This window comes from Meriones unguiculatus, chromosome 3 (assembly GCF_030254825.1).
Source record: "Meriones unguiculatus strain TT.TT164.6M chromosome 3, Bangor_MerUng_6.1, whole genome shotgun sequence".
In the NCBI taxonomy this organism is placed as follows: Eukaryota; Metazoa; Chordata; class Mammalia; order Rodentia; family Muridae; genus Meriones; species Meriones unguiculatus.
This window is the reverse complement of record NC_083351.1, coordinates 50679137-50696363: the sequence shown is the minus strand read 5'-3', so window position 1 is coordinate 50696363 and position 17227 is coordinate 50679137. Positions and strand designations below refer to the sequence as shown.

Sequence of the window (17227 nt, the reverse complement as noted above, 5' to 3'; positions counted from 1 at the left end):
TACTATTGCTCCGTAGTATAGCTTGAAGTCAGGGATGGAGATACCTCCAGAAGTTCTTGAATTGTATAGGATTATTTTAGTTATTCTGTTTTTTTTTTTTCCATATGAAGTTTAGAATTGTTCTTTCAAGGTCTGTAAAGAACTGTGTTGGTATTTTGATGGGGATTGCATTGGATCTGTAGATTGCTTTTGGTAAGATGGCCATTTTTACTATGTTAATCCTACTGATCCACCAGCATGGGCAATCTTTCCATCTTCTGATATCTCCTTCAATTTCTTTCTTCAGATACTTGAAGTTCTTGTCATACAGGTCTTTCACTTGCTTGGTTAGAGTTACACCAAGATACTTTATATTATTTGTGGCTATTGTAAGGGTCTATTTTCCCTAATTTCTTTCTCAGACCATTTGTTGTTTGTATACAGGAGAGCTACTGATTTTTTGCATTAATCTTATAACCAGCCACTTTGCTGAAGCTGTTTATCAGCTGTAGGATTTTTTTCTGGTGGAAATTAGTGGTCGCTTATGTACACTATTGTATCATCTGCAAATAGCAATACTTCGATGTCTTCTTTGCCAATTTGTGTCCTCTTGATCTCTTTTAGTTGCTTTATTACTTTATCTAGAACTTCAAGTACTATATTGAAGAGGTATAGCTAGAGTGGACAGCCTTGCCTTGGCCCTGGTTTTAGCAGAATTGCTTTAAGTGTACTTCCATTTAAGTTGATGTTAGCAATCGTTTTGCTTTATATAGCCCTTATTATGTTTAGGCATGAGGCTTGTATCCCTGAAAGACTTTCTTTGTGAAGGAGTGTTCCATTTTGTCAAAGGCTTTTTCTGCATCTAGTGAGATGATCATGATATTTTTCTTTGAGTTTGTTTATTTGGTGGATGACATTAATGGATTCTTGTATGTTGAACCATACAAAGCATCCCATCGCTGGGATGAAGCCTACTTGATCATGGTTATGTATTTGATGTGTTCTTGGATTTGGTTTGTGGGTATTTAATTGAATATCTTTGCATTGATATTCATGAGTGAAATTGGTCTGAAATTCGTTTTCTTCGTGTCTTTGTGTGGTTTAGTTATCAGGGTGTCTATGACTTAATAAAATGAGTTTTGCAATGTTCTTTCAGCTTTGTTTTTGTGGAATAGTTTGAGGTATATTGGTATTAGTTCTTCCTTTTAATGTCTGGTAGAATTCTAAGCTAAAACCACCTGGGCTTTTTTTTTTTTTTGGTTGGGACACTTTTGATGACTGCTTCTATTTTCTCAGGGGTTAGGGGTTACAGAACTGTTTAAACTGTTTATCTGATCTTGCTTTAGCTTTGGTTGAAATCTATTAAGAAAATTGTCTTTTCCTTTAGATGTTCCAGTTTTGTGGAATACAAGCTTTTGAAATAAGACCTAATGATTTTTTGATTTTCTGTTGTTATGTTCCCCTTTTTGTTTCTGATTTTGTTAATTTGGATACTCTCTTTCTGCCTTTTAGTTAGTTTGGCTAAGGGTTTGTCTATCTGGTTGATTTTTCTCAAGAAAAGTCGGGCAGAATGAATGGAATTTTATGTAAGAAGTGGGAAATAGTAAGAGCTGGAGAGGACAGGGTCTCCATAAGGAGAGCAACAGAACAAGAAAATTTGAACACAGGGAACTTCCCAGAGACTCATACTCCAACCAAGGACTATTCATGGAGATAACCTAGAACCCTGACAATGCAGCCACTTCTGATGAAAACTGATAGACTAAGATCAGAAAGAAGGAGAGGAGGACCTCCCCTATCAGTGGACTTGGGGAGGGGCATGCATGCAGAAGAGAGGGAGGGGGAGACTGGGAGGGGAGGAGGGAGGGGCTTATGGGGGGATACAAAATGAATAAAGTGTAATTAATAAAACTTAAAAAAAATTAAAAAAAAGAATTCAAGCTAATAAAACCACTGAGAGAATAAGCTCAAGTTTAACTTTAACTTCAAAAAAAAAAAAAAAAACAGGATTTGGTTTCATTGATTCTTTGTATATTATTTTTGTTACCAATTTATTGATTTCAGCCCTGAGTCTGATTATTTCCTGTTGTCTACTCCTCTTTGGTGTGTTTGCTTCCTTCTGTTCTAGAGATTTCAGTTATGCTGATAAGTTACTAGTATAGGATCTCTTGAATTTTTTATGAAGGTGCTTAGTGCTATGAACTTTCCTTTTAGCACTGCTTTCACTGTGTCCCATTAGTTTGAGTATATTGTGCCTTTATTGTCACTGAATACTAGAAAGTCTTTAATATCTTTCCTGATCTAGTCATTGTTGAGTAGGGAGTTGTTCACTGTCCATGAGTTTGTAGGGTTTCTGTTTTTGTGTTGTTGTTGATCTCCAGTTTTAATCCATGGTAGTCTGATAAAATGAGGGGGATTATTTCAATGTTTTTATAACTGTTGAGGCTTGCTTTGTGACTGAGCATATGGTCAATTTAGAAGAAGGTTCTGTGAAGTGCTGAGAAGGTATATTCTCTGGTGTTTAGGTAAAGAGTTCAGTAGATTTCTGTTAGGTCCATTTGTTTCATGACATCTGTTAGTTTCTTTTTCCCTTGCAACTTCTAATATTCTCTCTTTGTTCTGTAAATTTAGTGTTTTGATTATTATATGGCAGGGTGGTCTGTGTACTTCTTGTATGTTCATAGGCATTTCTTTCTTTAGGTTGGAGGACTTTTCTTCTTTGATTTTGTTGAAAATATTTTCTGGGCTTTGCAGCTGGGAGTATTCTTCTATTCCTATTATTCTTAGGTTTGGTCTTTTCATACTGTCCCAGATTTTTGGGATGTTCTGTATCAGGGGCTTTTTAGATTTAACATCTTCTTTGACTGATGTATTGATTTTTTTTTTCAATTTTGCTTCTACCCCTGGGATTCTCTCTTCCATCTCTTAAAGCCTGTTCTTGATGCTTCTGTCTTTAGTTCCTGTCCTCATTCCTAGGTTTTCCAACTCCAGAATTGTTTCAGATTTTGTTATCTTAATTGCTTCTAGTTCTATTTTTAGGTCTTAAACAGATTTGTTCATTTCCTTCTCCTATTTGATTGTAGTTTCCTGTAATTGTTTAATTTCTTGAAGAGATTTGTTTGATTCTTTCACCTGTTTGGTTGTATTTCCCTGTGCTACTTTGAGAGCTTTATATTCCTCCTTTAATGTCTCTATCATTTTCATAACCTCAAATTTAAAATCTTCCTGGGTGTGAGAGTATCTCCAGGGCTTGCTGTGGTAGGACCACTGGTGGTGTCATATTGCCTTGAGTTTTGTTGTTTGTGTTCTTATGATGGCCTTTAGCTGTCTGGTTTACTCTGGTGTTTGCCTGCCTGGTGATTCCTCTGCTGGGTTCACTGTCTATAACCCAGGTGGGCCAGGAACATGGGGAGCAGACAGAAAGATCTCCAAGCTGAATGCTGCTTCAGCTTCCCACAGGCCACCTTATGATGGGGAGAATGGGGCATGGACCCATGCCCAGATCACCTCTTCTGGGTTCCCTGTTTCTGCTGGGCTTGCTCTCTGTGACCCAGGTGGACCAGGCTGATGTGGAACTGGCAGACAGATCTCCAAGCCAAATGCTGCTTTGGCATCCCACAGACGCACATCCCCCCCCCCCACCGTACTATAATTTTGACTGGTTGGATCTTGTGCAGGTAACCACTACTGTAGTTGATGTATGCAATAATAATATCATGCCCAGAAATGAGCATTTCACAGCTCTCCTCCAAATTTTACCAGCTCGCTCTTTCTTTTTCTTCCTTCTTTTGTGATGTTTCCTGAGCCTTCAATACTGTGGGTGGGGGAGTGCAATAAGAGGTTAATATAGATGATTCATTCAGAGCTGAACACTTACGGGTCATTTATACTTGACGCTTTGACCAGTTATATATCACTACATCAGCTGTCACCCAAGCAAGTCAAATCTATGGGATAAACATAAATCTTACGGAAATAATTTGAGAACATGACCATTTAGCCAAACAACACTAGTAAGTTTTCCCCCTAGGGAAACTTACCTATAACTACCCTAGTCATGGGCTTCTACTAGGTGCTAGGTCATTCTTCCTATGGAGCATGTCTCAGATCCAATCAGAAAGAGGTTGGTTAGCCCCCAAGTCATCATGCCACTATTGCTCCAATTGGCTCCAATTGTCAAGCAGGTCAGTATTAAAGTATGTGGGGTCCAGATCTGGATAAATCACTAATATTTTCCCCTTTGAGCAAGTTCATTGCACCATCTGCCACTATGTCAGCTAGCCGTCAGGGAAGAGTTTTCTGGTCAGTACAAACTGATTCCTCTATATGTCCTACACTCAAAGTGAGTGGTGTCTTCTTCAATAGGTACTTACCATCCGGTTGTAGTGAGCAATAGCAGAATCCCACATTGTTTTGCATAACCATGGGTTCTCTCACCAATAACTCATCTAGAAAGGTATCCTGTGCCCCACACTGAGATCTGCATTGAAGAAACAATGTCTTCTTGGAGCAACATTTTCCACCCAGAAAGGCACTTCTGTTCACATGACTTTTCTTTGTATTACAATTTTTAATTAGCTTACAGAGGAGTGGATGCTTATTAGGCTTTTTCATATAACCTTGGTTAACTCATCCTCTATCCTCCTCTCTCCAACCTCCCCATCTTCACTAAAACAATTAACCCTGAAAGTAATCCTACTCTCCTTTCATGTTGCCTGAATTTGGCTGACAAGTTTTAATACTAGTTGAGTTTGACTATAACAAGATCACCCAGGTCTTAAAATATGTTAAACAAAATTTTTATTATTACATAATAATAAAATTCCAGTAATAAGTAATAAGTATTCTCATTTCCATTGAGTGTTAAGAAACAAATATTCTCTTATTGGTATAAAATATTCTATAAAAATTGAATGTTATGCTTCAAGGCACTTATTTGATCAGTTCCTTTCATATAACCTGCTCTAAGTTATAATAGTATTTATTTTCACAGATTCATAGGTTTTTCTAATAAGCCTCATGCTATCTTGTTAACATGTTTGTTTACATAGACAATTTTCCCCTATTGCAGGGGACCAAACTCAGAACTTTAACAATGCTAAGCGACTACTCAACCACTGGGTTTGGCCCCATTCTTCAATTTTCTTTTGTAAAGAGTTAAATCTTTTTACTTGTTTGATGCTCTCTTGCTGGCTCTTCATTGTTTGCCCTCGAAAGGAGTCATCCACCTATCTTTTCACTGGATTACTTTCAACGCCAATTCTCCTTCAGCTGTTATATTTGTTAACTGTATGTAATATGCCTTCCTACTGGGGTTGATTTTAAGGCTTTTTCTCTTCATCATTGCTATTGAATAAGTTGTTTCTGATGTGCCTTGGCACAGCTTTTTCTCTTGTTCTGTGTGCTGGGAGTTTGTTTCTGTCAAATATTTCAAGTGTTCTCCATGCTCTTTAGAGTTTTCTAGTTATTAATATATCCAGCCAATCAGAGAGGTTCCACGGTGCACTGGTGTGATTTTTGCCACTTAAAATCTTGTTTTCCATATGTTATTTTGATTTGGAATCATTTCTATAGTTATGTCTTCTTTTCATTAGTTGCTTTTATTACACAGTCTTTAGTTTGCTTTTAATCTTATCCATTATAAACGATCATAAACAGTGTAGTTTTCATCTTTAGTTTGATTCAGGTCTTTAAACACGCATACGTACACACACACAATGAGTACATGCATGCACACACACACCTTCAATGTCTGCACTTAGCACATTTCATCATAGTCCTAGACTCTTGGCCATATGGCATATAGTCAGAAGTGTTTTAATATCCTTGTCTGATCATTATAACATCAGCATCAATTCTTTATTCGTCTCCATTTGTTGGACCCCCCCCCCCTCCGTTTGGATCACATTCACCTGCCTCTTTTGTAGTTAATTGTATTTCTTCATTGACAGTTTCCTTCATGTATATAATGCATTTTGGTTACTCTTTCCTACCAGCTTTTATCTCCCTCCCATCCTATTTCCTACAAATATCCTTCCCAAGTCCCTGTCTTTTTGCTTTTGTGTGGTGTTGTGTTATGTGACCTACTGAGTTTCATAAGGGTTGTCTGTGTGACACAGGTTTGGAACTATTCATTGAAGGTGTGGGCACATATTTGACATGTAATATATGCTCAGTGGTGTAGCTTTAGTTTTGCATATGGTAAGCATCGCTGCACTTCTAAAAGCTGTTCTTGAGTCTACTTCTGGGGCAGAGTTGAGTTACACAGGCTGATGCCTTTGATGTTAGGAGACCCCACCCAGTAAGGGCTCCTTTTCGGACCCAGATTAGGCACAAACCATATCCATAAACCTGTTTTCACAGAGAGACCCTTTATTAAGCAGGAAAGAATAGTTAAAGTGGCTGCTTTCTGAATTAGGCAGAAAAAAACGGCAGTAAACGACCTTGCAGGTATAACTTTTAATAAGAGAAAAAGGGAAATCTGTGTTAGAATGGACTACGATATGGTGGTGTATTTTGATTGGGCATGTTAATTAAGTTAACAAAAGTGAGCTTTTAATTGCTATACTTCAATGCTTTGCTATCTGGAGCTTGGCAGTCAGCCTCAGAAGGAAGTGGCCAAATAAGGAAATAGATGTTAGTAGCCAGCTTTAGGAATATACTTTAACGTTTTTTAGCAAGGCAGAGGGAATGGAGATAAGGGGCAAAATTGCCAGAGGTGTGTTCATCAAGTGCCATGTTCAAGCTGGCAAGAGTCCCTTCCTTTGGGTCTTATTTTTTTTTTTTAAGACAGTCTGGGGAACCAGAACAATGTTTATTCTCAGGCTACTTATTCCTCACCTCTGAGTCAAGACATTATCTGTGCTATGTGAATTATGAAGTTTTCCAATATGGCAGGTGGAATCATACCCTTTTCTTGTGCCTGGGTGAATGCTGAGCCCTGTTTCCTTCAACTCCTTCAGATGGCTCCTTCCCAATGCTAGAGCATATCTCATGAGGTACCCAAGAACTGTTTCTCCCCAGGATTTTCTTTTTTTCTCACCCTGTCCTGCAAACTCTAGATGTCTCAGTCTTGCTAAAGTTTTAACTCTGCTTCCTTTATTATAGGTGTCTTACAAGACTCACCATTTGTTTCTGTTTCTATACCAAAGCTTGTAAACTAGGGACAGAAATCTTAGTAATTATTGGGGCTCACATCACTGATTCTGCTTCTCAGTAATTGCTGTCATGAATTGCTGTCTGCTGTCTTAAAACAAAACAAATCCCATTTTTCATGTACTTTGTCCAGTATTTGATTGTTTCAGGAGGCAGAGAAATTCTAGACCCTATTACTCCAGCTTTCCAAGAGAAGAAGATCTTGGGTGAAGATCTTCATATTTCATCCTTAACAACACAACAAGAGTGATGTTTTTATCAGAGAAATGTTATTACATCAACATTTTCCTCTGAGTTCCTCATTCTTACCCAGGTTCAGCTGTTAAAGCTTTGTCTCTTGATTTCTACCTTTTAAATGTCTTGAGTCTGAATTAAAGAATATGGGTTTAAATTTCATAGTTGTAGGAAAGCCGATGTCTTTCTTCTTGCTTTGACCTCAGGCAAACGAGTTGGATGTGGGCTGGCTGGACCACCTTACAGACTATTTCTACTTTCTCAGAATATTACAATTAAGACTGGCTGAATACAGCCCAATGGGAAGAAGGCATTGCTGTTAAGGGAGGCATCCTCAAGGCTGGATCTGCAAAGATAAATATTAGCTAAGAGCTTTGAGTTAGAAGTTAGCTGTCTAAACAATGGGAAGTTATATGGTTCTCACTTAAGTACCAGATTTCTAAGCATCATATCTATCAACAGTCATCCTTTTGACCAACTTCCAGACTCTTCCTTTGTCTTTTTCTTCTCCAAGAGAAGACAAGGCCTTCTAGCATTAGTAAGAGTTACTAGAGTAAATGAGAATCTAATAATTTGGGCTGGAGTGAAACTCAGGTAACAGTATTTGCCTAGCATGCATGAAGTCCTGGATTTAATCCACAACAGTACACAAAATTGAGTGTGCTAGTATACAAATGTGCAATCATTCAGGATGTAGAGACAGGAGTATGAGATGTTTACGATCCTTCTTGGCTTGGCTACGTATTGAATTTGAGGCCAGCCTGGAATACGTGAGACCCTGCCTCAGAATAAAATGCATAGTTGAGTACAGTGACTTGCTATCAGGTACCTGTTCTTTCACGCCACCCACACACAATATAACATAATAAAGCACAGCACAATACATCACAACATGTACCTATGATAGCTCCAAAACCTAGCCTGTACACACAGCACTGTTGCTTTTCTGTCCTGTTCAGTGTTTCACAGTAACAAAAGCCACAGTCTAGACATGAACATGGCCTGCAGTCTTAGAATGAGAGTTCAGAAAAATCTAAGAGTTATTACCTAAAATGTAGTCAAGGAAAAAATAATATATATGTGCAAACATATTACATGAAGGTATTGTTGTTTTATTAATGTGATATTTACGGACATATGCACTTCTTGGATTTTTTTTTTTTTTTTTTGTCCTCAGTAGAGTTTCAGCTCACAATCAACCATATTAAAGTTTAAAAAGTCATGTGTTTACAGGCTCAGGAAACTGTAGATGTAACTGTACATGAGCTTTTTTACACGTGAAAAAAGATGTCCTTTGAAGTTCCCCGTTGGATCACACATGGTCAGACCTTGGGGAATCTCTAATGTACCAGAGATGGAGAGGGTTTGCTCTTGGTCCTGTGGGCAGGATGATTCCATTCCCCTAACCTCTGGGTCTCTTTTCTTCCCACAGGGACCCGAGTGGACAGAACAAACAGCTGTCAGTCTGACAGCAGTGGGTTTTTGGAGGAGCTGCCAGAGCCTCAGCCCTTCCAGGTAGAAGAGACTGGAATAGGGCTCTGACTCCTTACTTCATACTTTTCAGTCCTAACAACCACACTCCAACCATACACTCAGTTCTGGAGAACTTGGAAGGACAAATCTAAAGTGCCCACCATAAATGGAAAGTTTTGAAGCCCATACCATATACACACTCAGTGGGCAAAGAATATAGGATCACAGTAGACCAAGTGTTGAGATGCTCGCCTTTCCTCTCCTTTCTCTTTTGTTTTCATTTTTCTAAATAATGAACTAAATATCATAGGAAGAGGTGTTAGGCAAAGAAGTAATCTGATATAATTCCAAGTTAATAGCCTATGCTCACAACTTCTGTGTCACTAGTCTACCCTAACTTTCTGATTCATTTTCCATGTCGGTTTCCCCTGTAGGTATCTTCCTTACCAGGCAGCCAGAGTCCCAAGGAGTGTAGAGGTAGCATACCAAGGGACCAGAGTCATAGCCCAGCATCATGGCAAGACTCTCAGCAAGAGTCATCACATGACTCTAAATCCAAGAACATGGTGGTCTCATCTTTGTCAAGCCCAGATACAAGTGTCTTGGAAGGAAAGACCTCAGCATCTGTGGTGGAGGAAGAGCTTCAACTCAATGTCATGGAAGGGCCACCAGAGACAGTCAACCAGGATAAGACCCTCACCAAGACAATCCCAGAGGGAGAACATCCAGAGAGTGTTGTTGGATCTGTCATCACTTCTACATGCAATAACACAACGGGGGTCATTGTAACTCATGTCACAGAAGAGGAAGATAGGTCTCTGAGGCATAACGGTACTGGGAAAATGCTGATACAAAGGCACTGCTTTGAGTCACCAAGGTCGTTGAGGACGGACCAGACTCCAGACAATCTCTATCATATGGATTCGGAGATTGCAGGAACAGAAGGCAGCAGCAAAGTATGCCCTGACACCCAGCAAAGCTCACTGGTACAAGAGAGGCCAGCACAGCTCCCTCACCAACACAGAAGAGACATGCCGCATAAAGGTGACCTTGTTCAGGACTTTGAGAAGTCAATTCCCCACCTTGATAAGCCACCTGGAGATGTTCCCACTGACTCAAATGTGACAACCCAGATGTCCTCCAATCTGGTGTCAGCTGTGCAGAATGTTGTGGGCTTGGGGACCTATAATAAAAGAACAGCTTTTGAATGCACTCCATGTGACCCTATTAATACAACAGACATGAGCCTGCAGACAGGAGCAAGGCAGGTCAATGATGTTGCTGTTCAGACTTATGCATGCAAATGCAAGCCCAGGCCCTCACCAAATAAGGCCTTAATTCATGGACCTATGCCCCTCACCAAGTCCATCTCTTTGGATACAGGTTTTCCTAGCATCTCCCCAACAGGCGTCTGCCACATCATGCCTGCCCACTGTTGTGTCTGCTGTCATCACTGTTCCAGTTGCCAAAGGAGAAGGCAAAGCCCTGGCCCAGAACCTTCTCTATGCAGGCATTTCCTGTATTCACACACAGAAGATCCTGAAGCCCAGTTCATGGAGACATTGAAAATACTTCAGGACACCACTGTGAGGGACCTGTGCTCTGTAAGTGTTTCCTTTACAAAACTGGAAAGACAGATGCACCACACACACCACTAATACCACAGAGGTGGTGTTCATCTTCCTTTACAGCAGAGAAAACTCAAAGCATACCTCTTCTTTTCAAACATGAATCATGTTTGTTGAGTATTTTATAGTTTATGAGATAAATTCATATGTTCAAGGTTATAATATTAATGGACCTTCCTCATCTCCACATTAGTCTAACTGAGTTTTAAATTCAGTAGGCTATATAATCTTGCCTGGCCATTTAGTGTTTCTAGGACCATTATGTATAACAATGGGATGGAGACTGTGGATGTAGCTCAGTACTTCTTAAGTACTTAGTACTAAGTCCTAAGTAGCTAAGTACTTGCTTAAGGCTCTGGGTTTAATGCATTCATTCATACATACATATATACATATGTAGGGAATTGATTCATTTCGTTGCTATAAAATTGTCTAGGGATGAAAAGTTCTGTAAAGCATACAACATAATTACAGACTCATTGCAATATTTAGCACCAAGAAAGCACAAGTTCCTATTAATTGATGGATGTGATAGGTCAGGTTCATCTCTCCCCATGTCTCCAAGACCTCTCCTGCCCATCTCTGCTCTTCAACTCCTCCCACTCGTTTCCTTCTCCTCCCTCTGGATCTGGATGTCCCACCCTATGCTCTCTGTTGCTCAGCATTGGCTGGTGGTTTAATTGAAAATACAGAGAACAAATGGTGGCATGTTTACACATACTTGAGACGGGTGATGCTTAGAATAAACATCATAATGCAATGTCTGGATTGAACCAAACAGTGGGGTAGAGAAATCAGCATTTGAATGAACAAGGGTAAATTGTATACATTCCACAAGAACATTATACCAACGGGGTCCCGAAGCTAAGTTAAGGATACTTGGTATGATAGGGATAGAGACAAAGTCTGGGCCAGCACCATGAGTCTCTCTGAATATGGACCAGCGGGTCTTCCTTTCCCTATTTCTGTCAAAAAGGGACCTTAGATTTAAGCAATTATAGGTGTGTGGGATAATCTGGCATCCGGAAACAGATGTCCTGCTTCATTTGGCATGACAGCATGGAAAGGTCTTGTGGCCCTTTGTGCATAGTCATCATTCTCACACTGGGATGTAGGTGTCAAACCAGCAGCAGCTAATTGTAAAATTTGCTGTCTTGTCCCTTGCCTCATGATGCACACACACACACACACACACACACACACACACCTGCACGTGCGTGAACATGGACACACATAACCAGAACAAAGAAGAATTTGCAATTATACAGAAAAGACAAAGGTAAATGGATTTGGCAGAAATGGATACTCTACTGACTTTTACTAGGTAGTCGTGTATTTCTCCTCTAAATTTAAGGGTCCAGAATCACAAATTCAACGGGAACAGTAAACTCATGTGGTCATATACACTTCCATATGTGTGTTTATTTTTCAGACACATACACAGGTGCCTGCACACACATGCAGATGAGCATGGGGTTGCTTTCTTTTATGAGCCTGGTGTTATTCAAGAAACTTGAAGACTGGAAAAGGAAAAGGACCTATGCTGTAAACGAGCCTGGGTGGGTCTGTAAAACCTGAGAAAAGGTTCTGCAGGAAATGTGGCTTTAAGTTAAATGCTGTGGGATAGCTAAGGCTTAGGAAATCTAGTATAGACAGAAAAAACTAGAAATGAGGCCATGGGTGAAATGAAGATTACAGACAGAGATGGATGTTATCTGTCACATGGCAATAGGCATTCAGGGCAGATGTTGAAAGTAAGAGCAATTTTATGTAAAATCTTGACTTAAAAAGGCATACCTCCTCTACTATTGTATTTTATTCCATAATGGGTGACACTATGGAGAAACCTATAGCTAATTTTGTGGTCATCTAGCCTACCTAGAAGACTAGCTTGTTGATATTGTTAGGTTCTTATGTGCATAGGAGATTTTAACTATAATTTGTCAATGGAAAACTGGTCTGTTCATTTAATTAACCTTTTACACATGAATTCTTGGGAGTAGTTTAAATAAAATATGTTAAGTCAAAACCAAACATATTTCCAGAATAAGATACATGAAAAATATGATGTCTACATATTAAAATGTTTTAGAATATTTAGAGATTTAGTTTAAAAAACTGTGTGAAGTTTAAAAAGTATGAGTGGCTGGGAACAGTGGCACATGCCTGTAATCCCAGCACTCAGGGAGGCAGAAGCAGGCAGAGATCTGTGAGTTTGTGAGTTAGAGGCCAGACTGGTCTACAGTGAGAGTCCAGGACAGCCAAGACTACATAGAGAAACTCTGTCTCAAAAAAAAAAAAAGTGTGAGTCAACTAGAAAATGGAAACTCATGTTGTCGTTTTGGTTTGTTTCTATAGTGCCGCTCTGCCACTCTTACTGTTGAAGTTTGCAGTAATGGGTTGAGGCAGTAGAGTAGACCTTGTATTTCATGTGGGTTTAAACCAGACTGTACATAGAAGAGAGAGAGAATGAGAGAGAAAGAGAGAAAGGTCCTCCCACCCCACCGCCTCCATTTTTCTCCTTGCCTGGATTTCTTTATCCTGAAACATTTTTTGCCAGTTCTTGGGTGAATTGTGTATTTCTGAATGACCAGGAGATGGCAGCACTTCAGAATTTTCAACAGAACTACATTCTTAAATCACCAACTGGCCATAGGCAATCCCCAAATCCTAATAGAACACCAAGCTGCCCACAAAATATCAACCTCAAGTTTACCCTGCCTACAAGATGTGTAAGGACAAAAATAAAGCAGACAGAGCAGAGAATGAGGAAATACCCAATGCCTGGCCCAACCAAAGATCCACCGTAGGAGAGTGCCAACCCCTGACAGTATGAACAATACTCTGCTAAGCTTGCAGACAGGAACATTCAAGAGTTGTTTTCTGAGAGGCTCTACCCAGCACTGTCCAAAACAGATGCTGTGTGAGAAATAACCAAACATTGGGAGATGAGTAGGTAGTCATGTGGAAAAGTGGGAGGAAAGAAAAAAGGACCTGGAGGTGACAGGAACTCCACAGGGAAACCAACAGATCCAACTAACCAGGACCCAGAGGAGCTTGCTGAGATGGAAGTACCAACCAAGGACCATGCAGGAACTGAACCTAGGCCCCCTACAAAGATGTTAAAAGATGAGCAGCTTAGGCTTCATACGGGTGCTCTAGAAAGGGAAGTTGGGACTGCATCAGACAGGACTCACTTGCCAGCTTTTTGATCACCTCCCCCTGGGGGGACTGCCTTGCCAGGCCACAGGGAAAGAGGACATGCTCAGTCCTGATGCAACTTGATGAGCTGGGTTAGATAGGAATGGGAGCTCCCCTTTACTGAGGAATAGGAGATGAGGGAGTGAGAAAGGAGGGGTTGGGGGTTGGAAGGGTAAGAGGGATGGAAAAACAACCAGGATATAAAGTCAATAAAAAATGAATTAATTAAATAAAAAGCAACCTCCAAATCCAATTTCCACACTCCTATCATTCTATCTCAAAGGGTTACCCCCAAACATTGAGCTGAAGCTTGCAGAAGAGCTGTTATGAGATCAGCAAATCAGCACAGTGCCCCACAGATAGACTGGGCTCAGTGGTTCAGAGATACACAGAGGACAGCAGTTAAAGTGGTCAAAACAGGTTTGATTCAGTAACTACTGATTATAAAGGAAAGAGCTAGACTTCATTTTTATCTGTGCAAGAGTGATATGGGTATTTTAAAGAGAGAGTGAGAGAGAGAAAGGAGAGAGCAGGGGCTCCCTGGAGCTAGGAAAATAGAAAATGGCAAAAGGCTATTTGGGTGTTTGTGAGCTGACTGTGTTTTAAGCACTTCTAGGTAAAACAACAAGCACCAAGCTGCCATGATCTTGGCCGTGTGATTTGAGGATAAAGGTTTTAAATATACATATATCTTGGGCAGAGGCAGAGGAGGTTGGATTCTGTGGCCTGGCAGTGAAATGAGTTTCATTTAAATTACTTTTCCAAAGCCCATTCTCCCACAGAGACTTCTAGTTGAGCTCAATTCATAGGAACAGCTCTCAGGTCCTTAAGAAAGACACTTGGTCCTCAAGCAGGTCCCCTAACAATTGAAGTGGGGGCTCTCTCTGACTTGGACTCTGTTGCCTCCCTCTAGATCTCATTTCTCAGGCAGGACTGCCTTGTCTTGCCCCAGTGAAAGAGGAGGCACTTATTCCTGATACAATTTGATGTGCCAGGATGAACTGGTACCCAGTGGTGACAGTATCAGGAAAGTGGGTGAGTGGGTAAGACTAGGAGAAGAGGAAGGAATGAGGTTGCGATTGGGATATAAAATGAGCAAATAAATTAAATGCAAGAGAAAGACACTTCTTGGTTGTACAACACTCATGTTCACAGTTGTGAGTCCTTAGAAATGAAAGCTAGAGTTTTTGCCTCCGTGCCTGTCTCCCTGGCGATGTTTACTCAGTGAAGTGATCATCAGCAAGAAAGCATAATTTTGCAGCATATGGAGTCTATCAAAGAGGTCCACAGCTGGCCAAAACACAAAGAATAAGTGAGCCTTTTGATACCCAACCCAAAACAGGACATCCATAGCACAACTGTATGTCCTGCCTACATTCATAGTAAAAATCTAAGGCTCAGGGAACAACAGGGAAGAGAAGGTGGAAAGATGGTAATAACCAGAGACTGGGATATCAGCCAACCTGGCTGGCTGTCAAGACAAAGAAAGATCACAGCTGTTTACATGCTACCATGTATGGGAACAAAAACTCAAATGAGGCCTTACCCATACATGAAGAGTGAGAAGCAGGGTTTTTTTCAAGTACAAAACCCCAACATTAAGCAGTTATTCCTAAATACATGTAAATAAGGGCAACAGACTGTGTGTGTGTGTGTTTGTGTGTGTGCGTGTGTGTGCATGTGTGTGTGTGAGTGTGTGCGCGTGCGTGTGTGTGTGTGTGTGTGTGTGTGTGTGCGTGTGTGTGCATGTGTGTGTGTGAGTGTGTGCGCGTGCGTGTGTGTGCGTGTGTGTGTGTGAGTGTGTGCGCGTGCGTGTGTGTGCGTGTGTGTGTGTGTGTGTGTGTGTGCGCGCGCGCATGCGCGCGCGCTTTCTGGCAACATTGAGCTTTCTTGGCCAAGCACTTTCATTAGATGATAATGGGTAATCATCCTAGGGGTATGGCCAAGTGCTATGCCAGAGTCTGGTCAACTCAAGTCAGAGTTATTAGCTTTAAAGAATTCCAAGGTTCTTGGAGGTTGCAAGAATCTGTTAAATCAGGAACACCAAGAGATAGCTAGTGTTGAAGACTGAGGGGTGTCGGCACAGGAAAAGTGGAAGAGTTCAAGTCTTGATTCTAGCTCCTAGAGAGTATGGGTGTCTAACATTTCTCTCAATTGAGGTTATTAGACAAGTAGAATGGATCCTGCAGATTTCCCTCTTCAAGGAATGTGGCTAAGCAAGGGTAAAAAGCATTCTAAGCAGATTGTCTTGAACAAATGCATACAAGCAGATGTGTTTAACCTTCTTGATGCTAAGAGTGATGGGCTACTAGGTACCAACTGAGCAAGATTAAAGGAGGCTCCATTTTTCTAAGTGCAAATTTGTTCTCTGCTGAGTCTTTCTTTGCTCCTCTGTCCACTCTCTTGAATCTCTGAATTGTCTTGTACTATCTTGGATCACCATGGACATAATTAATTCTCACTCAAGTGCCACTCAGCAATGGCTTCCTTTTGTCTTAGTCAAATACAATCTCTAATTTCTTCCAAAGCCATGGGTGGGGCCTCCCTGATCTCTTCAAACTATGTTAGCAAAAATAGTGACCTTCTTTGCAAACAGTGAATTCCAAATGGGAAGGAAGGCAGAGCCCTTCAGCGGTGTTAGCAGGAAGGTCACTATTCTCAGGTTTTTGTTTTTGTTGTCAGTGCACGGCCTATGAGATGGAAACCATGAAGCTGGTGTGCCAGAGTTTCTGGGAGCACTTAGAAGAACTCGAACAGCACTTCATGAGACAGCAGGCACTCTTTCCCAGGGACATGTCAGAAGAGGAAAGGTAATTATCTAAGGCAAGCAAAAAAGTACCACACCCCACACCTGGAGCAAGGGAAGGTAATCAGGCCAGGCAGGCCAGATGAGCATGATGGAGCAGGGCTAATGAGAAATCACCAGCCCTTCCTTTGCTTTCATGGTCTTAGTTTTGCTTTCTCGGTGTGGAAATTGTGAGAGCCATCACTGGGTTGGTATACTCATTATCGAATATTGGGGCTATTTGAGAAGGTCAAAAGAGGGGCAATCAGATGGGAAGACAGGAAAGAACAGCAAGATTTCTTTAACTGATGGGAATTGGACTCGTGCAGAAGCAAATGCTGGGAGGTTATTAGAGTTTAAAAATGAACGTTATTATCACAAGGGGTGAAAATATCACCAATATGAATGCATCACTTAATGCCTGTTGCTGTGGGGTAAGGATTTAACCCTAAAGTTCTTACTGAGGAGTGATGTATATTCCTATTTGGGAAATAGCATGTTTTAGAGCTGTGTAGTGGTCATCCTTACCCAACTTGGTAACTTTCTTACAAATAATGTATTTCATCTTGAAATAGGTAAACATGATACATAAATTATGCCACAACAAAATTTCTTTTTGGAGACTGTGTATTGGTGATATGGCTCAATGGTGGTGCACTACCTAAAGTCCAAATCCATTGTTTTTTAACACTCCAAACAGTGTGCAGGGTGGGGTGGGGGTGACCTGCCCTAGTGGCAGACTTACCTTAACAACCGTATCAAGGAGGGTCAA

At 40.7% G+C, this 17227-nt stretch overlaps 1 protein-coding gene across 1 annotated transcript in view; it reads left to right on the top strand.

Annotated features, from left to right (window-relative positions):
* Itprid1 (ITPR interacting domain containing 1) overlaps positions 1–17227 on the top strand; it is a 97987-nt gene that overhangs the window by 77971 nt on the left and 2789 nt on the right. The window contains exons 7-9 of the mRNA XM_021647446.2: positions 8801–8883; positions 9276–10445; positions 16353–16480. Coding sequence (XP_021503121.2) covers positions 8801–8883; positions 9276–10445; positions 16353–16480 — 1381 coding nt within the window. The remainder of the gene's footprint in view (positions 1–8800; positions 8884–9275; positions 10446–16352; positions 16481–17227) is intronic.